This window comes from Haliotis rufescens, unplaced genomic scaffold, assembly GCF_023055435.1.
Source record: "Haliotis rufescens isolate VD_foot unplaced genomic scaffold, xgHalRufe1.0.p SCAF_3, whole genome shotgun sequence".
NCBI lineage: Eukaryota > Metazoa > Mollusca > Gastropoda > Lepetellida > Haliotidae > Haliotis > Haliotis rufescens.
This window is the reverse complement of record NW_025964001.1, coordinates 52,621,342-52,635,229: the sequence shown is the minus strand read 5'-3', so window position 1 is coordinate 52,635,229 and position 13,888 is coordinate 52,621,342. Positions and strand designations below refer to the sequence as shown.

At 35.4% G+C, this 13,888-nt stretch overlaps 1 protein-coding gene across 3 annotated transcripts in view; it reads right to left on the bottom strand.

Annotated features, from left to right (window-relative positions):
• Positions 1 to 13,888, bottom strand: part of LOC124141953 — a 150,657-nt gene that overhangs the window by 91,331 nt on the left and 45,438 nt on the right. For all 3 annotated transcript variants that reach the window (XM_046510148.2, XM_046510149.2, XM_046510150.2), the window contains 7 exons: positions 12,082 to 12,142; positions 10,072 to 10,166; positions 9,184 to 9,297; positions 6,263 to 6,344; positions 4,300 to 4,379; positions 3,295 to 3,363; positions 1,153 to 1,254 (listed from right to left, as the gene is read on the bottom strand). In XM_046510148.2, the coding sequence (XP_046366104.2) occupies positions 1,153 to 1,254; positions 3,295 to 3,363; positions 4,300 to 4,379; positions 6,263 to 6,344; positions 9,184 to 9,297; positions 10,072 to 10,166; positions 12,082 to 12,142 (603 nt within the window). The remainder of the gene's footprint in view (positions 1 to 1,152; positions 1,255 to 3,294; positions 3,364 to 4,299; positions 4,380 to 6,262; positions 6,345 to 9,183; positions 9,298 to 10,071; positions 10,167 to 12,081; positions 12,143 to 13,888) is intronic.

The following is a 13,888-nucleotide window of genomic DNA, read 5'->3' as shown; positions in this document are numbered from 1 at the left end:
AATGACCATATGTACAATGGCAAATTCTAACTAAATAACAATGTTAGTTAACCTGAAAAGATCAGGTATGCTAAATCTACATGTTCTGTATTTAATGGCAGCAATTCCTATTTTGATTTGTACCATATGTTCCCATGTATTTTTCAGGTAAACAATTGAATTGCCTTTGCATGTGTTTGTGATGGGTGCTACCAGTGGGGCAGGACCACCTATTTGTGAACACCTGGTGTCATTACTATTTGATAGTGGTTCATAAACACATGCTCATGATATAGCCGGAATGGTACAATTGACTCTGCTTTTAGTAGAGATTTCTAACGAATATGGAAGGGATTGATGGTTTTAATCACATATTCTTATCTGAAAAAAACCCAGCTTGGAGAGGTCACATATACAAAAAATATTTAAGTAGCTCAATATTTCTATTTTTTAAATTGGCAAATTGTTGTTTGGGTGAGTTATTGTGTATTTGGAAAAATGTTGAGGAGGATCATTATTTTTAATAGTAATTAACCCAGCAGATGTGTTTTGGTGTTTTTCACTGGTCCTAAATTACCGTCCCAGTAAAAAACACTCAAAATGTTTTATTATATCCACCCATCTCCATCTTGAATACATGTCATCCTGCTCTGGTAATAGATTCAGCAAATTTCACATTTGATAACATGGGGCTGTATCTTTTCAGGTAAACAATTGAATTGCCTTTGCATGTGTTTGTGATGGGTGCCACCAGTGGGGCTGTATTTCACTAGGATATTCAAAGATAGGATATTCTGCCTATTTCTTTGTTATGTCTGCCCTTTAAGCTCTCAACATGGATACAGCCACCATTGCACTTTGAATAAAGCACAAGAAAGCACATGTGATCACTAGTTTTGAGTATTTGAGGTCAAAGCATTTTACTGAGAACCATTCATGCAGACTACCCTTCAGTTGTATTCTCAACCAAAAGCTGAATGTTTTACGTTTTGGTTCTTCCCTCTGGCCACCTTCACCCTCAGAAGCTGAGCATGAAAAACACACTAAATAATATGGACGGCTTCACATTTACCACATGAACAAACAATCCTTATTGCTATATTTTGGCCCTGATCAGTCAAATCTGTAAATGGAAATTAAAAAAGTGTTGCCTAAGTTAAAATGGAGACTCACCGATTTAAACATTTTGAGAACTGCTTTGATGTGTGCGAGACTTTTCTCCTCGAGGAGAGTGAGGAACTTGCCACTCTTGTTGCTCCATCGACCATCACCGAACTGAAGGGGAAGAAGATTGGTTGAGAATCATGAAGGCCAGGCCCATTTGATTCCATGTTGTACAGATTTTTATCTCATAAATACCTGAAGGCAGGAGATTAAAGATGTAAATTAAAGTATGTCCTTAAAATCAAAATTAACAAATATATATTACTGCAGTGTGTCTTGTGCATTACTGTATCAATTTTGGGGGTTAAGTGAATTTAAGCCTTAATATGGTGGCAGGGTTCTACATGACACAGATGAGCATCCAGTACACACATACATATAGAATGGATGCCCACAAGTATATATTGCATCCCAATGGATGCACAATAATATTTATTTCACCAAATTCTTGACAATAAATATGAAGGACCTGCCATTGAAGTAATTATCAAATCTTACAGTACAGTGCAGTACAGCACAATACACCATTTCATTACTTTACAGGACCCTCATATCCTGTAATTAAAATCACCAGCAAGCAAGAGAGAATAAACATCAAAATGTCAATGTCAGTTTTTAGATAAAAGGTCACTTAAACATGATTGTTTACTGTTATGGAATATATTTTTCATAAACTGGCTAAAAGTGACAGGCAAATCTATAAACTGATCACCATATTTTGAAGAAAAATTGCATCAAGTATGCAGGATTTGTTTACATAATTGTTGCTGTACTGTTCTTTTACTGTGTAGTAATGCTGTTGTATTGTAGTTATGATGCTACTGTTGTGTTGTGTTGTTATGAGGTAGTAGTAGTAGTAGTAGTAGTTGTAGTTGTAGTAGTCAAAGTTAAGTTATTGCTGTTGTTATTCTTCTGACCCGTGAAGATCCGGGGTAGAATAGGTTTCAGCAACCCGTGCTTATCACAAGAGGTGACTAACAGGATCGGGTGGTCAGGCTCACTGACTTGGTTGATGCATGTCAATTGCGTAGATCAATGAGTAAATCGATGCTCATGATATCTATCACTGGATTGTCTGACCAAGACTCAATTATTTACAGACCGCCGTCATATAGCTTGAATATTGCTGAGTGTGTTGTTAAACAACAAACAAACAAACAAATGTTATACTTGTGTTATTGCTGTTATTCTTCTTGTGTTGTGTTATTGCTGTAATTCTTCTTGTGTTGTGTTATTGCTGTCATTCTTCTTGTGTTGTGTTATTGCTGTAATTCTTCTTGTGTTGTGTTATTGCTGTTATTCTCCTTGTGTTGTTATTATTGTTGGCAATCGTCTTGTGTTGTTATTATTGTTGGTAATCGTCTTGTGTTATTGCTGTTATTCTTCTTGTGTTGTTATTATTGTTGGTAATCGTCTTGTGTTGTTATTATTGTTGGTAAACATCTTGTGCTGTTATTATTGTTGGTAATCATATTATGTTTTTATTATTGTTGGTAAACATCTTGTGCTGTTATTATTGTTGGTAATCATATTGTGTTGTTATTATTGTTGGTAAACATCTTGTGTTGTTATTATTGTTGGTAATCATCTTGTGTTGTTATTGTTGGTAATCGTCTTGTGTTATTGGTGTTATTCTTCTTGCGTTGTTATTATTGTTGGTAATCGTCTTGTGTTGTTATTATTGTTGGTAATTGTCTTGTGTTGTTTAATTATTGTTGGTAATCGTCATGTGTTATTGCTTTTATTCTTCTTGTGGTGTTATTATTGTTGGTAATCGTCTTGTGTTATTGCCGTTATTCGTCTTGTGTTGTTATTATTGTTGGTAATCGTCTTGTGTTATTCCTGTTTATACTCTTCTTGTATGATGCTATTGATTTGTTTGATAGGCATTTCTTAGACATTGACAGATGACAAAGTAGACACAATTTATGAACAAGAACGTCTTTATTATACTGTTATACCAACATTTCAGTTAAGATCCTGAAATCTGTCAAGTATGACTGAACAAGACTGATTACAGTCATCAGGATCTATGCTGAAACTTCTCTGTAATAGTATAATATAGAAGTTGTTATAACTTGTGTCTTCTTTATTATTGCTGCTGTGATTATTCTCATGTTGTGTTATTGCTGTTGTGTTTGATCCACCCACCTCATGCAAGACAGTGGCATCCTTCTCCACCCTCTTGTCATCGATCTCAGTCGACTCATCTCTCCCCTCCTGGAACACAGTGGCAACATTCTGGGTGTGGCTACATGGCTCCCACAGCAAACAGATCAAACCATGCAACAAACATCACCCACCATCAAACAAGGGACATTATGGGTAAAAACCACATTTTGACTTCTTATTACATCTTAAAAACTATCGTATTCCCTTTTTTCCTGTCGAGTCACATATTGCGGTTTGTACAGATGCTACTACCTTTATAAAGAATAGATTTTCCAAGTTTTCAAATTTTCCTCCTACACTTAAATATATTTTTGGTGTTGATATAAAATTTCAACGTTAGAGACTAATCAGTTTCAGTCATCTGCCGACAACATATTGTTTGCACTTCAAGATAAAAATCAAGTTTGACAATTCAGAAGTAAACCTTGTATCACGCACAAACAAGAGGCTATTCAAAATTTCAAAAGCAGAGCTCCAGATAACATTTTGAGCAATTGAGTTTTTACTCTAGGGTTTCTATTTTAATTGGCTTATTACAGTTTTCATTGGGTAACCAATATCTTTTTCACTTATCTATTCATCACTCTATTGGTTTTTCCCAAAATTAGTGAACATTTTAAGATTTAAACAAAGTGAAATAATGTTTTAGATGTATATAACTGTTCTAAATATATAGGCTTGACTCTGAAAGCAAATTAGCTCGTAATTGTGTTTCAGAAGTTAGCTCCTTTGTACGCATGCTGAAAAAGCTTCATTGGGTATTTACGCGTGCTGATTTTAAACATTTAAGCTTTTCATTTAATGCATGCGTTTCTGTACGCAAGTGAATTGAAAGTAATTCGGTTTTGAATATTTTGGGGGAGTATTTTACGCAAATTGTCTGCTTATCTCTAGCTCTGAAAAAGTCATTAAATTAAGAAAACAACAACTATTTTCCCCCTCCCCATCAATGACATCACATGTCAGGTAAGATTGTGATTTTACCTTGAGTAGAGTCATCAGCAGCAACTGCACAGGCTCCTTCGTCTTGTCAGCAACATCGCTCTCCAGGCTCACAGCAAACTCTGAGATACATTTGTGTATAACATGATTTCATTGTTTGTTTGTTTGTTTGTATAATGCTGCAGTCAACAATCAATTATGGGCCAGACAAAATAACAGGAGCAAACCTCCCATGTCATCAGGGTTCAATGACATGCACTCAACCAAGTCACATAGTCACCCTTTGACAAACAACAGAGTCTTGGGGACATTAATTATCTAATGGGGTTCCAGGAACTGAGTTGGGTAGTTTTTCTATGCAGTTACAGTTAAATATTATATTTATTTTTATATTATGATATTCTTTTATTTACTGATGATTGAGGCCCTAAATGATACATTTGTTGCATCAGCATTTATGTATATGAGTGTTTGTTTTAGTTCCGCAGTAAGCAGTATTCCACCTATATGTCGGCAACTTCTGGACCAGAGCAAACCAATGATTGATAGCATGATCAGCATCTCACCCTATCAGGGCATGACGACCTACAATCTCCCATGTCACCAAGAGTGGCTATCCCATCCATTTCGTCCACTAATCACAAGCAAAAACTGGGTGGACAAATTCTAATCTGGAATCCACTCAGGGGATCATTTCAAGACAAACATAACATTTGTACAAGTTAAGATTAGATTTTCTAAGTTTTCATATTTTCTTTCTACACTTATTTATTGTTGTTTTTGTTTTGCTTGTTGTTCTACGCCGCACTCAGCAATATTCCAGCCATATGATGGCCGTCTGTAAATAATCGAGTCTGGACCAGACAATTCAGTGATTGACATCATGAGCATCGATCCACGCCATTGGGATACAATGACATGCATCAACCAAGTCAGCGAGCCTGACCACCCGATACCGTTAGTTGTCTCTTACGACAAGCATAGTTGACTTTTACAGCGAGCATGGGTTGCTGAAGACCAATTCCACCCCGGATCTTCACTGGTCTATTTATGGTGTTAATACAACATGTCAACATCAGAGAACAGTCAGCCTTGATTATCTGCCAAACAGATTCCATTGGCAAAATAGCAGTGAAAATTATATGAAGGAATCACAGAAAATGAGTGATGGCACCATGTGTTCACCATACAGGTAAGCATGTCCTGCCCTACTGGTAGCAAAAGGGCCATCCTTACATTGCTGACATTCCTAAGTACAGATTATTCAAAGTAGACTGAAAACATTATTACAAGAATCCAAAGGTCGGCCTACATGAGAATGACCTTCAATTTTTTTACTTGAAACACAACAATTTCATTTCTTTACCGAGAAAACACTAGATTTAAACACCTGTTTAATTGGCTTCATGTCCCATTGGCTTCCATTGTGTTGTGACAGTACATGTATTTATCCCTTTGTTGTCAACCTCCTACCCATGTTATCCCACTCATGTATGCAATTGTGGTTACTGTTAATCCCCTACTGTTAATGCTCCACCTACTATACATAGTCTGTACTATGTCCCTCATTCAGTCTTGCTTGACAACGGTATAAGGATCTATACCGAAACATCGCTTTTTACAGTATTAAAGAAGTTGTTATCAATAAAATTGTGTCTACCTTGACTAGATTTGGCCTACAGAAATAACATACCCATTGAATATATCATTATCTTATAACGCTCTAGTTTGGTTCTACTGATAATTCAAGCCCATTTTGGAGGAAAATAAAACCAGTGCCTTCAAAATTAACAGACACAGACATACAAAAATAATACATGGAGATATTCCAAGATATCAATCCCTGCCAATCAGATTCTTTATGTTTATGATATATGATATCATTGATAATTCAACCTAATCCTGAAGTTCTTTATTTAGATTCTAGAATTTGTACCAGTATAAAACAGATGATCATTGCAAAGCGTGAAGGAAGACGTGACATTCAGTTTGACTGTATGTATACCTTTCCGGTAAGCATCTTTAATCTGTGCCAAACTAGCCTGGTTTGAACAAAGGATTTCCACAACTGTCGGAATATTCTTCTTCTGAAACAATAAAGATGAAATATTGATTACTTCACTGAATGAAATGTCATAAAATCATAGACAAATATCACACTGAAATTTGCCAAATGTGACAATGGGCGTAAAAAGACTCTAAACTTTTCATATTTGGGAAATGTTGGGTTATAGATAGATAGATAGATAGATAGATAGATAGATAGATAGATAGATAGATAGATAGATAGATAGATAGATAGATAGATAGATAGATAGATAGATAGATAGATAGATAGATAAATAAATAAATAAATAAATATACCATTCTCATAAAAATAAAAGTGGTGTTTTACTTTTTTATAATAACAATAAAAATTATAATAATAAATAATGATAATTAACTTATATAGTTTGACTTCTTTTAAACATATAATATAGACATTTAGCTAAAATGTGATGCAGTGATTCCTCTAGCATAATATAAATCAATTTGTCTGAGCTGCCTAAATTTAAAAAATCTCTGTTAATAGCAATAGCTTCTTGTAAAAGATCAAAACGTAAATCATCATAAAAGTTACATTCGATTAAGAAATGACATTTATCTTCAATATGAATGGGGGGAGCTTCATGTTCATTAGAGTACAAATGAACCCACCTATTTACAGACAAACAGTTTCATGTAAACCGGAGTTGTCCAAAAACAAGATTTCAAAAGTACAAAGTACACAGAAAGTACACAAAGTGAGTTGAAGATGTTACTTCCCTAAACACTAATTGGTTGATTACATAATTAGGTTTACTGTGAAGTTTAAAATTTAAAATTTCAAATTTCAAACTGTCAGTGTAACATCTGTGTTATAAACTTCCATACTTTCCATCTTGAAAACAATACAATTATCCAACTTAATCCAGTGAGAGCATTCCGAAACCTCTTAAATTAACCCGAAATATGATAAAATCTCCATGTTTCACAAAACACATTTATTTTCTTTTAAAAAAAGTCCTTTCAGAATAGTACATCGAAATATGTTTTGGCTTTTTCTATTATTTTTTTACACAAATTTTCACAAATGTGGAAGTAATTACAAATTTTAGAAATATTTCCATTTTCCTAGGTGGATGTGGAAATTGAAGCAGCCCTCTGACTAATTTTAATAAACAAACATTCTTGTATTTCATCTTTCCTCCATTCAAGTTATTTTTGTTTCTACCATTTATCAGTGTTTGCACTCCTATTCAATGTACAGGTTCAAATGTATATTCGATACTTGTAAATTTAATTTGATACTAATAGCATAAGTTCTTGTATTCGAAAAAATTACATGTATCAAATTTATGTTCAAAACATCTATAATGAAAACAAACAAGGTATATGTCCATTTTCCCATGACACAATGACAAAACAAACATGAAGTCTTTGGCTATAACTGACATCTTGAGAGAAATGAAGTGACCTCTGTAATCTGTTGTTCTCATGTACACAACGTTATTATGATGTAATAAAGATCTATAGATGGGTCTAGTCTATATGTTGTGATGCAGTAGACATGGAGAGATTCATCTAGACCTCCTCAGAGGCCAATATTCGGCCCCAGGTCTGCAGCAAGTGTCAGTAAATATTCCCAAATTGGAATTACGAATTTCCCAATTCCTGTTATACTGTAATAACCAAAAGTATGCCTTTGTGCAGGTAACGTGTATATCACTCACCAGTTTGAGCAAAATAGCTATTTTTCCCAGATTACCTGCCAAGGTGAGGTGAGGTGAAATTGGGTTCAACTTCACGTCCAAGATCATTGCACTTATATTGCGACGTGCATGCACGTGTGTGTGTGGCTGCTTGCACTAGTCCGGACTGATGCCGATTTATAGTGCTAGCTCACTGAGATACCATGCCACAGTTTAACATGAATACCCCACTCAGACACAGTATACTGACTCTGAGCTGACCAGTCCTTGTTTTAGAAGCGCCAGACAGGGTAACAACAAGTACCATCTTTTAACGTCTTTAGGTATGACGCAGCCGGGGATCGAACCCCGGACCTTACGCTCTCCGGGCGGATGCTCTACCTCTAGACCACAGAGGCGGTACCTGCCAAGGGGACTTAGTTTGGAATCCTGGATAAATCACCTCACATGACATCACAGTACATGATATTGAAATGCTAGAGTCAAGCTGTATTGAAGTTACTCAATTTTACAATACACTATGTAAGTATTTGTTTGTCAGTGATTCAGCCTAAAGTATATTGGCACACTTCCTGTAAATACCGTATTCGACGTAATAAGCGCCCAGTTCGCTCTCAAAATTAGAAATAGGGGGCTCTTATTAGAATAAAAGTTGAAATTTTGTGGTTTATGCTGACAGCCTGAAATGATACCAAATGAAAAGTCTGTACGTATTATACACGACAGATATACTTTTCTAGAATTTATTTGCCCATAATTAAGGGTGAATATAACACACGAGTGTGTATTATACACAAATAATTGAGTGAGTTTGGTTTAACGCCGCTTTTAACAGTATTCCAGTTATATCGCGGCGCGTTATACACAAATAAATAAGTCTTGTGTACATTGATCAATCAGAAGGAATTGGAATTGTTCACTAGCCAATATATTAGCAAATATCGCCGTGGGTGCTTATTAGAGTGGGGCGCTTATTACATCGAATACGGTAATGTAGCAACAGCATGTTATTTTGCTAAAGAATAATATCAGTAGTTGAAAATGTCTAAAATGTTTAAAGAAGTGCTACTGAATAAATACTATATTTTGCAGCTATATAATGCAGTCATCAGCAAAATCATGGTCTAACGTAGATTAAACACCTCTGATGCACCAATCCGAATGCAGGAATCTAAAATGTTAAATGTGGGTTTACCTCTAGAGCGGTGTGTAGTTCCCCCGCGTCCCCCTCAGTAGGGTCAACCAGTAGTTCATCAATCAGAAGATGCCAGTCAGAACCCAGGCCTTGTTTTAACTCCTTGCCCAAATCCTGTGAACAACATGGAAATACTGACCATCAGATCCCCTGATGTACTGTATATATACAACATCAATGACAGACAATAACCAGTCTTGATTATCTGCCAATACAGATTCTTTTGGGTGTATAAGGCAAAATAGTGGTGAATATTACATGAATGGATAACAGAAAATCAGTGATGACACCAGGTGTTCTCAGACCATGGCTTCTGTTTGTTAAGCCATAAGAATTGATTTCTTTTTCATCAGAATAATCATCAACCTTTCCCTAATTATTCAAATTTTATTTCAATGGTGCCAACTTTATGATTAGGCTCAATATAAAATGTCAATGCCAGAGAATAATCTGTCCTAATTATCTGTCAAAACAGATTCCATTGGGGGTTAAAGGCAAAATAATGGTGTTCACCACTATTCATCACCATGGAAGAAAATATCTGGCAAACAATTAATCAAATTGGGCGGAGTCTTTCCAGGCATTATGTATTCAGTTTCAAAATGGTAATCATCAAATGTAACAAATAAATGCTTGATTTATTTGATGGATATGATTGTTCAAGAATGTTCTTGCTTTGGTGAATCCTCATAACAAACTTATATTCCAGTATTACTGATCCAGTTGTGTTTATATTTAGAGAATAACCTATGGCAAATGAGGCAACAGATTATCTGTCCAGAGTGAATTAATTTTGTCCGTTCAGCATATCCTGGCAGCTAAGGGACAAACTCTGCACAGACCACTGGTCCAGCCTTGACCCCTGCAATGACCCCAGACTGTACTGACCAGGTCATACATCTCCTGAAACTTTCGCTTGACCTGCTGTCTGTAGCTGGGGGATTTCTTGACCAGCGTCTTGATCAGAATGTCCTCGGGAGCAGCTGAAACACAGTTGGGTGTCATTCTATGTGCATAAGACATAAGACCTCCATTAGGAATGGTGTTAAGTGACATTAAAGAAGATTTTCGGACTCGCCTGTAGATTTACAAAGTGGGAATTGTTTTTAAGAATAGCAAGATCATGTTATTCTAACAGTCAATTTGGAAGTTGGTTGGTTTGTTTGTTGTTTTACGCCACACTCAGCAATATTCAAGCTATATGACTGCAGTATGTAAATAATCGAGTCTGGACCAGACAATCCAGTGATTGACATCATGAGCATCCATCCACGCAATTGGGATCGATGACATGCATCAACCAAGTCAGCGACCCTGACCACCTGAGTCGCCCTTTATGACAAGCATAGTCGCTTTTTACGGCAAGAATTGGTTGCTGAAGACCTATTCTACCCCGGATCTTCACTGGTCCAATTTGGAAGTAAACACCTTCGTTTTAAATAATTAAATATTTAATTCATTGATGTGAACTGTCAGTCATGACATAAGATAACACTTTATCATCCTGAGGGAAATTATATTTTTCCATTTTAGTGACAAGAAAGCATGATAACAAATTTAAAAACAAAACAAAAAACCCAGCAATATGTTTTTCACAGAAGTGTAAGGATTATATCAGGTATGACAATGACGATCATCTAGACTGGTTTTTTGTCATACTTGAGCTGCAAGAGCTTTATAATGTGTAGTGACAAATGCTGTATGTGATTTATTCTTCAGAACATTTTTACGCAAAGAAAATATTGAGACTGCCCTGTAAGTTTAATAAGTTTACATATATATATTTGCACAGTGCAAGATAATGTTAAAATCAGGGTGTTGTTATCTCATATGAAATAAAACTGTGAAAACAGGCAAAGATTTGCCAAACTGAGATTGCACCTTCAAAGAACCGAGTTCAAGAAATATGTCATCCATTTGTAATTGAACAAGTACACATTATACAGAAGTAAGAACATTTGAAATGTTTTGCAGCATCGCTTTTGTATGAGGACCATACAAGGGTTGATTGCTAAGCTCTCAGCTTCCTGGAGAAAGAACTGTGAATAGTGAAATATGTTGCCATGCATATTACAAATGTGAGGCCCTGAATTTATCAGTCAACCTCTTATCTTCAGGAACAGACATGCCAAATGAAGTTCACAATATGCACTAACAAGAAAATCTTCTTTATTGCAGGTTTTATGTCAATACTCTATGAATTGGATACCCAAATTTGACATCAGTAAGGCATTTTACTTAGGTACTTAGTATACTTTTAGAGAAGCAGTACCTGCCAATCATATGCAACATGTACACTCATTGAACAATTTTACTGGTTATCAAGGCCCACTTGCACAAAGCGATCTTAGCGCTAAGATGATCTTTACTCCCATACATTAACATAGGCTTACGGTAGTCTTAGCGCTAAGATCGTTTTGTGCAAGTGGGCCCAAATCTGGCCTGAAAAGACAGTGTAAGTATAAAACATCAGGCTATTGTGCCATCATATTTTGTGTCTCAGATCTGATTTGATGTTATATTTTATTCACATAAAGTGAAAAGGATTTGGTACAAGTTACAACAACTTACAGACCATGAGAATAGACCAGGTTAAAAAATTGAGATTTTAAGTTAAATAATTTGTTGACTTTAACTGATGCTTGTACAGAGAGAAAATTTGGGAAAAGATTCTACATGACCTTGGCACCACACGGCACCAAAAGTATTGGATGTAAGACAATGTCGTGAGAATAACCTGACTCAGCTCATAAATAATAATACATGAAAGAAAAGAATGAAAACAGTTCTCTTAACGTAAACTACATTGCCTGGACAGAGTTTCTTTCAGTACGTTTATTCTCAGATCTAATTACCTGAGAGACATTTGGTGGGAAAATATACAGAAATATTGTTTACCCATCTCCTTGGCAACCTTGAAAAGTTGTTTGGAATCAGCCTCCAAAGGGGTCATGTCAGCCTGGAACACCAGAGGTCAAGGTCATATATATTACAACTGTATCAGAACAGTCTTGTGCTACTGATTCAAATTCTAAACTGAATTGAAGTCATGCAATTTTAGATCAAACTGATTATTTTGATGGTTAGCTTATAATATAAAACAAATATTGAAAAATAAAGCACAAATGCAAAGCTGATCTGTGTATTTCGGAAGTAGAAAGCCATATATTGAACTCGTATAGTGATGAAATCAGTCATAATACTATACACCTGCTCAAGGATGTGTGCTGGTCGGTATCAAGAATATTTAACTTTTCCTTAGATATGTATTTCTATAATCTTTGTTATTTCATCTAACTGACAAAATATAGAAAGAAGACGGTATGTGTGCAGTTTTTTCCACCAGGTGCACCTGTAAACAATTGGGCCAAATTCACACTTCACTATAGAGGTATATAGGGAAATCATTCACTGTGTGTTTTTTGCATAAAAGCAACTACACCTACATAATCAACTAATATTACATGAAGCCTACACTAAGACCTGTCTCCTGTAATAACTAATATTTTATATAAAAAGACTTGAAGATGCAAAAAACAACATATGAGAATGCCTCAAAGAAAGGCCTAACTGGTCTAAGGGAGATAACTACATTTACATTAAGGATTTGTTATGTGAGCACTTCTGAACTATATTTCTAAGTTCAAATCCACTCCTTGGAACTAGGGTTGTCAGTGTTAAAAAAAAAAACATGTTATAAAATCAATCTTAAAAAGGCTTGAAATAAGATGTTAGGATAGCAAATATCTATTTATAAAATATCAGTATCCAAGCAAAGTCCTGAAATGGGAACAAATATTGAAGCTATAGAATAATTAACTAAGACAAAACAACGTTTTTAGTTTCCATAACACATGGTAACAAGCAATGGACGAAACAGTTACATATGTTAATCACAAAATTCTAATAACAAATGAAAGTGAATAAAAATTATTTATTTGATAATCAATAAAACTAAACAATACATGCCACAGTCAATGAAGCAAGTATCAAATCATTCCAACATTTGCAAAGCACTCACTACTACATGTAAAATACCCCCACAAAAAACATGCAAACACTAAGTTTGAAACAAATGCCATGTTTTACAGTACTCCATGTTAAAAAATTCAGATCACCAAAATTGTTGTTGTTGTTGTTGGTTTGTTGTTTAACGCCGCACTCAGCAATATTCCATCTATATGACGGCGGTCTGTAAATAATCGAGTCTGGACCAGACAATCCAGTGATTAATATCATGCACATCGATCTAAGCAATTGGGACCGATGACATGCATCAACCAAGTCAGTGAGCCTGACCACCCGATCCCGTTAGTCGCCTTTTACGACAAGCATAGTCGCCTTTTACGGCAAGCATGTGTAGTTGAAGACCTATTCTACCCCGGATCTTCACGGGCCTTGTGCTATGATATACAGTGCTTGGGCGTTATCCATTATTTGTTTGGTCGTTTGTTTGTTGCTTAAAATTGAGATACAGCGAATCCTGGCATCTTTAAGGGATAAAGATATTCTGACATTTGTCATGACCAATAGATAAACAAAGTTTTGTTTGTTTCACAGACATACCTGAACCACAAAAGAAATGTGTTCAATATATAATAATAATTATGATGAACACTGTTTCATCATGTTCACATGAATTTTTTGCATTAACTTTTATTTTAGAGGCTGTTCACAGCCTGGTGCACTAATGAAATACTAATCC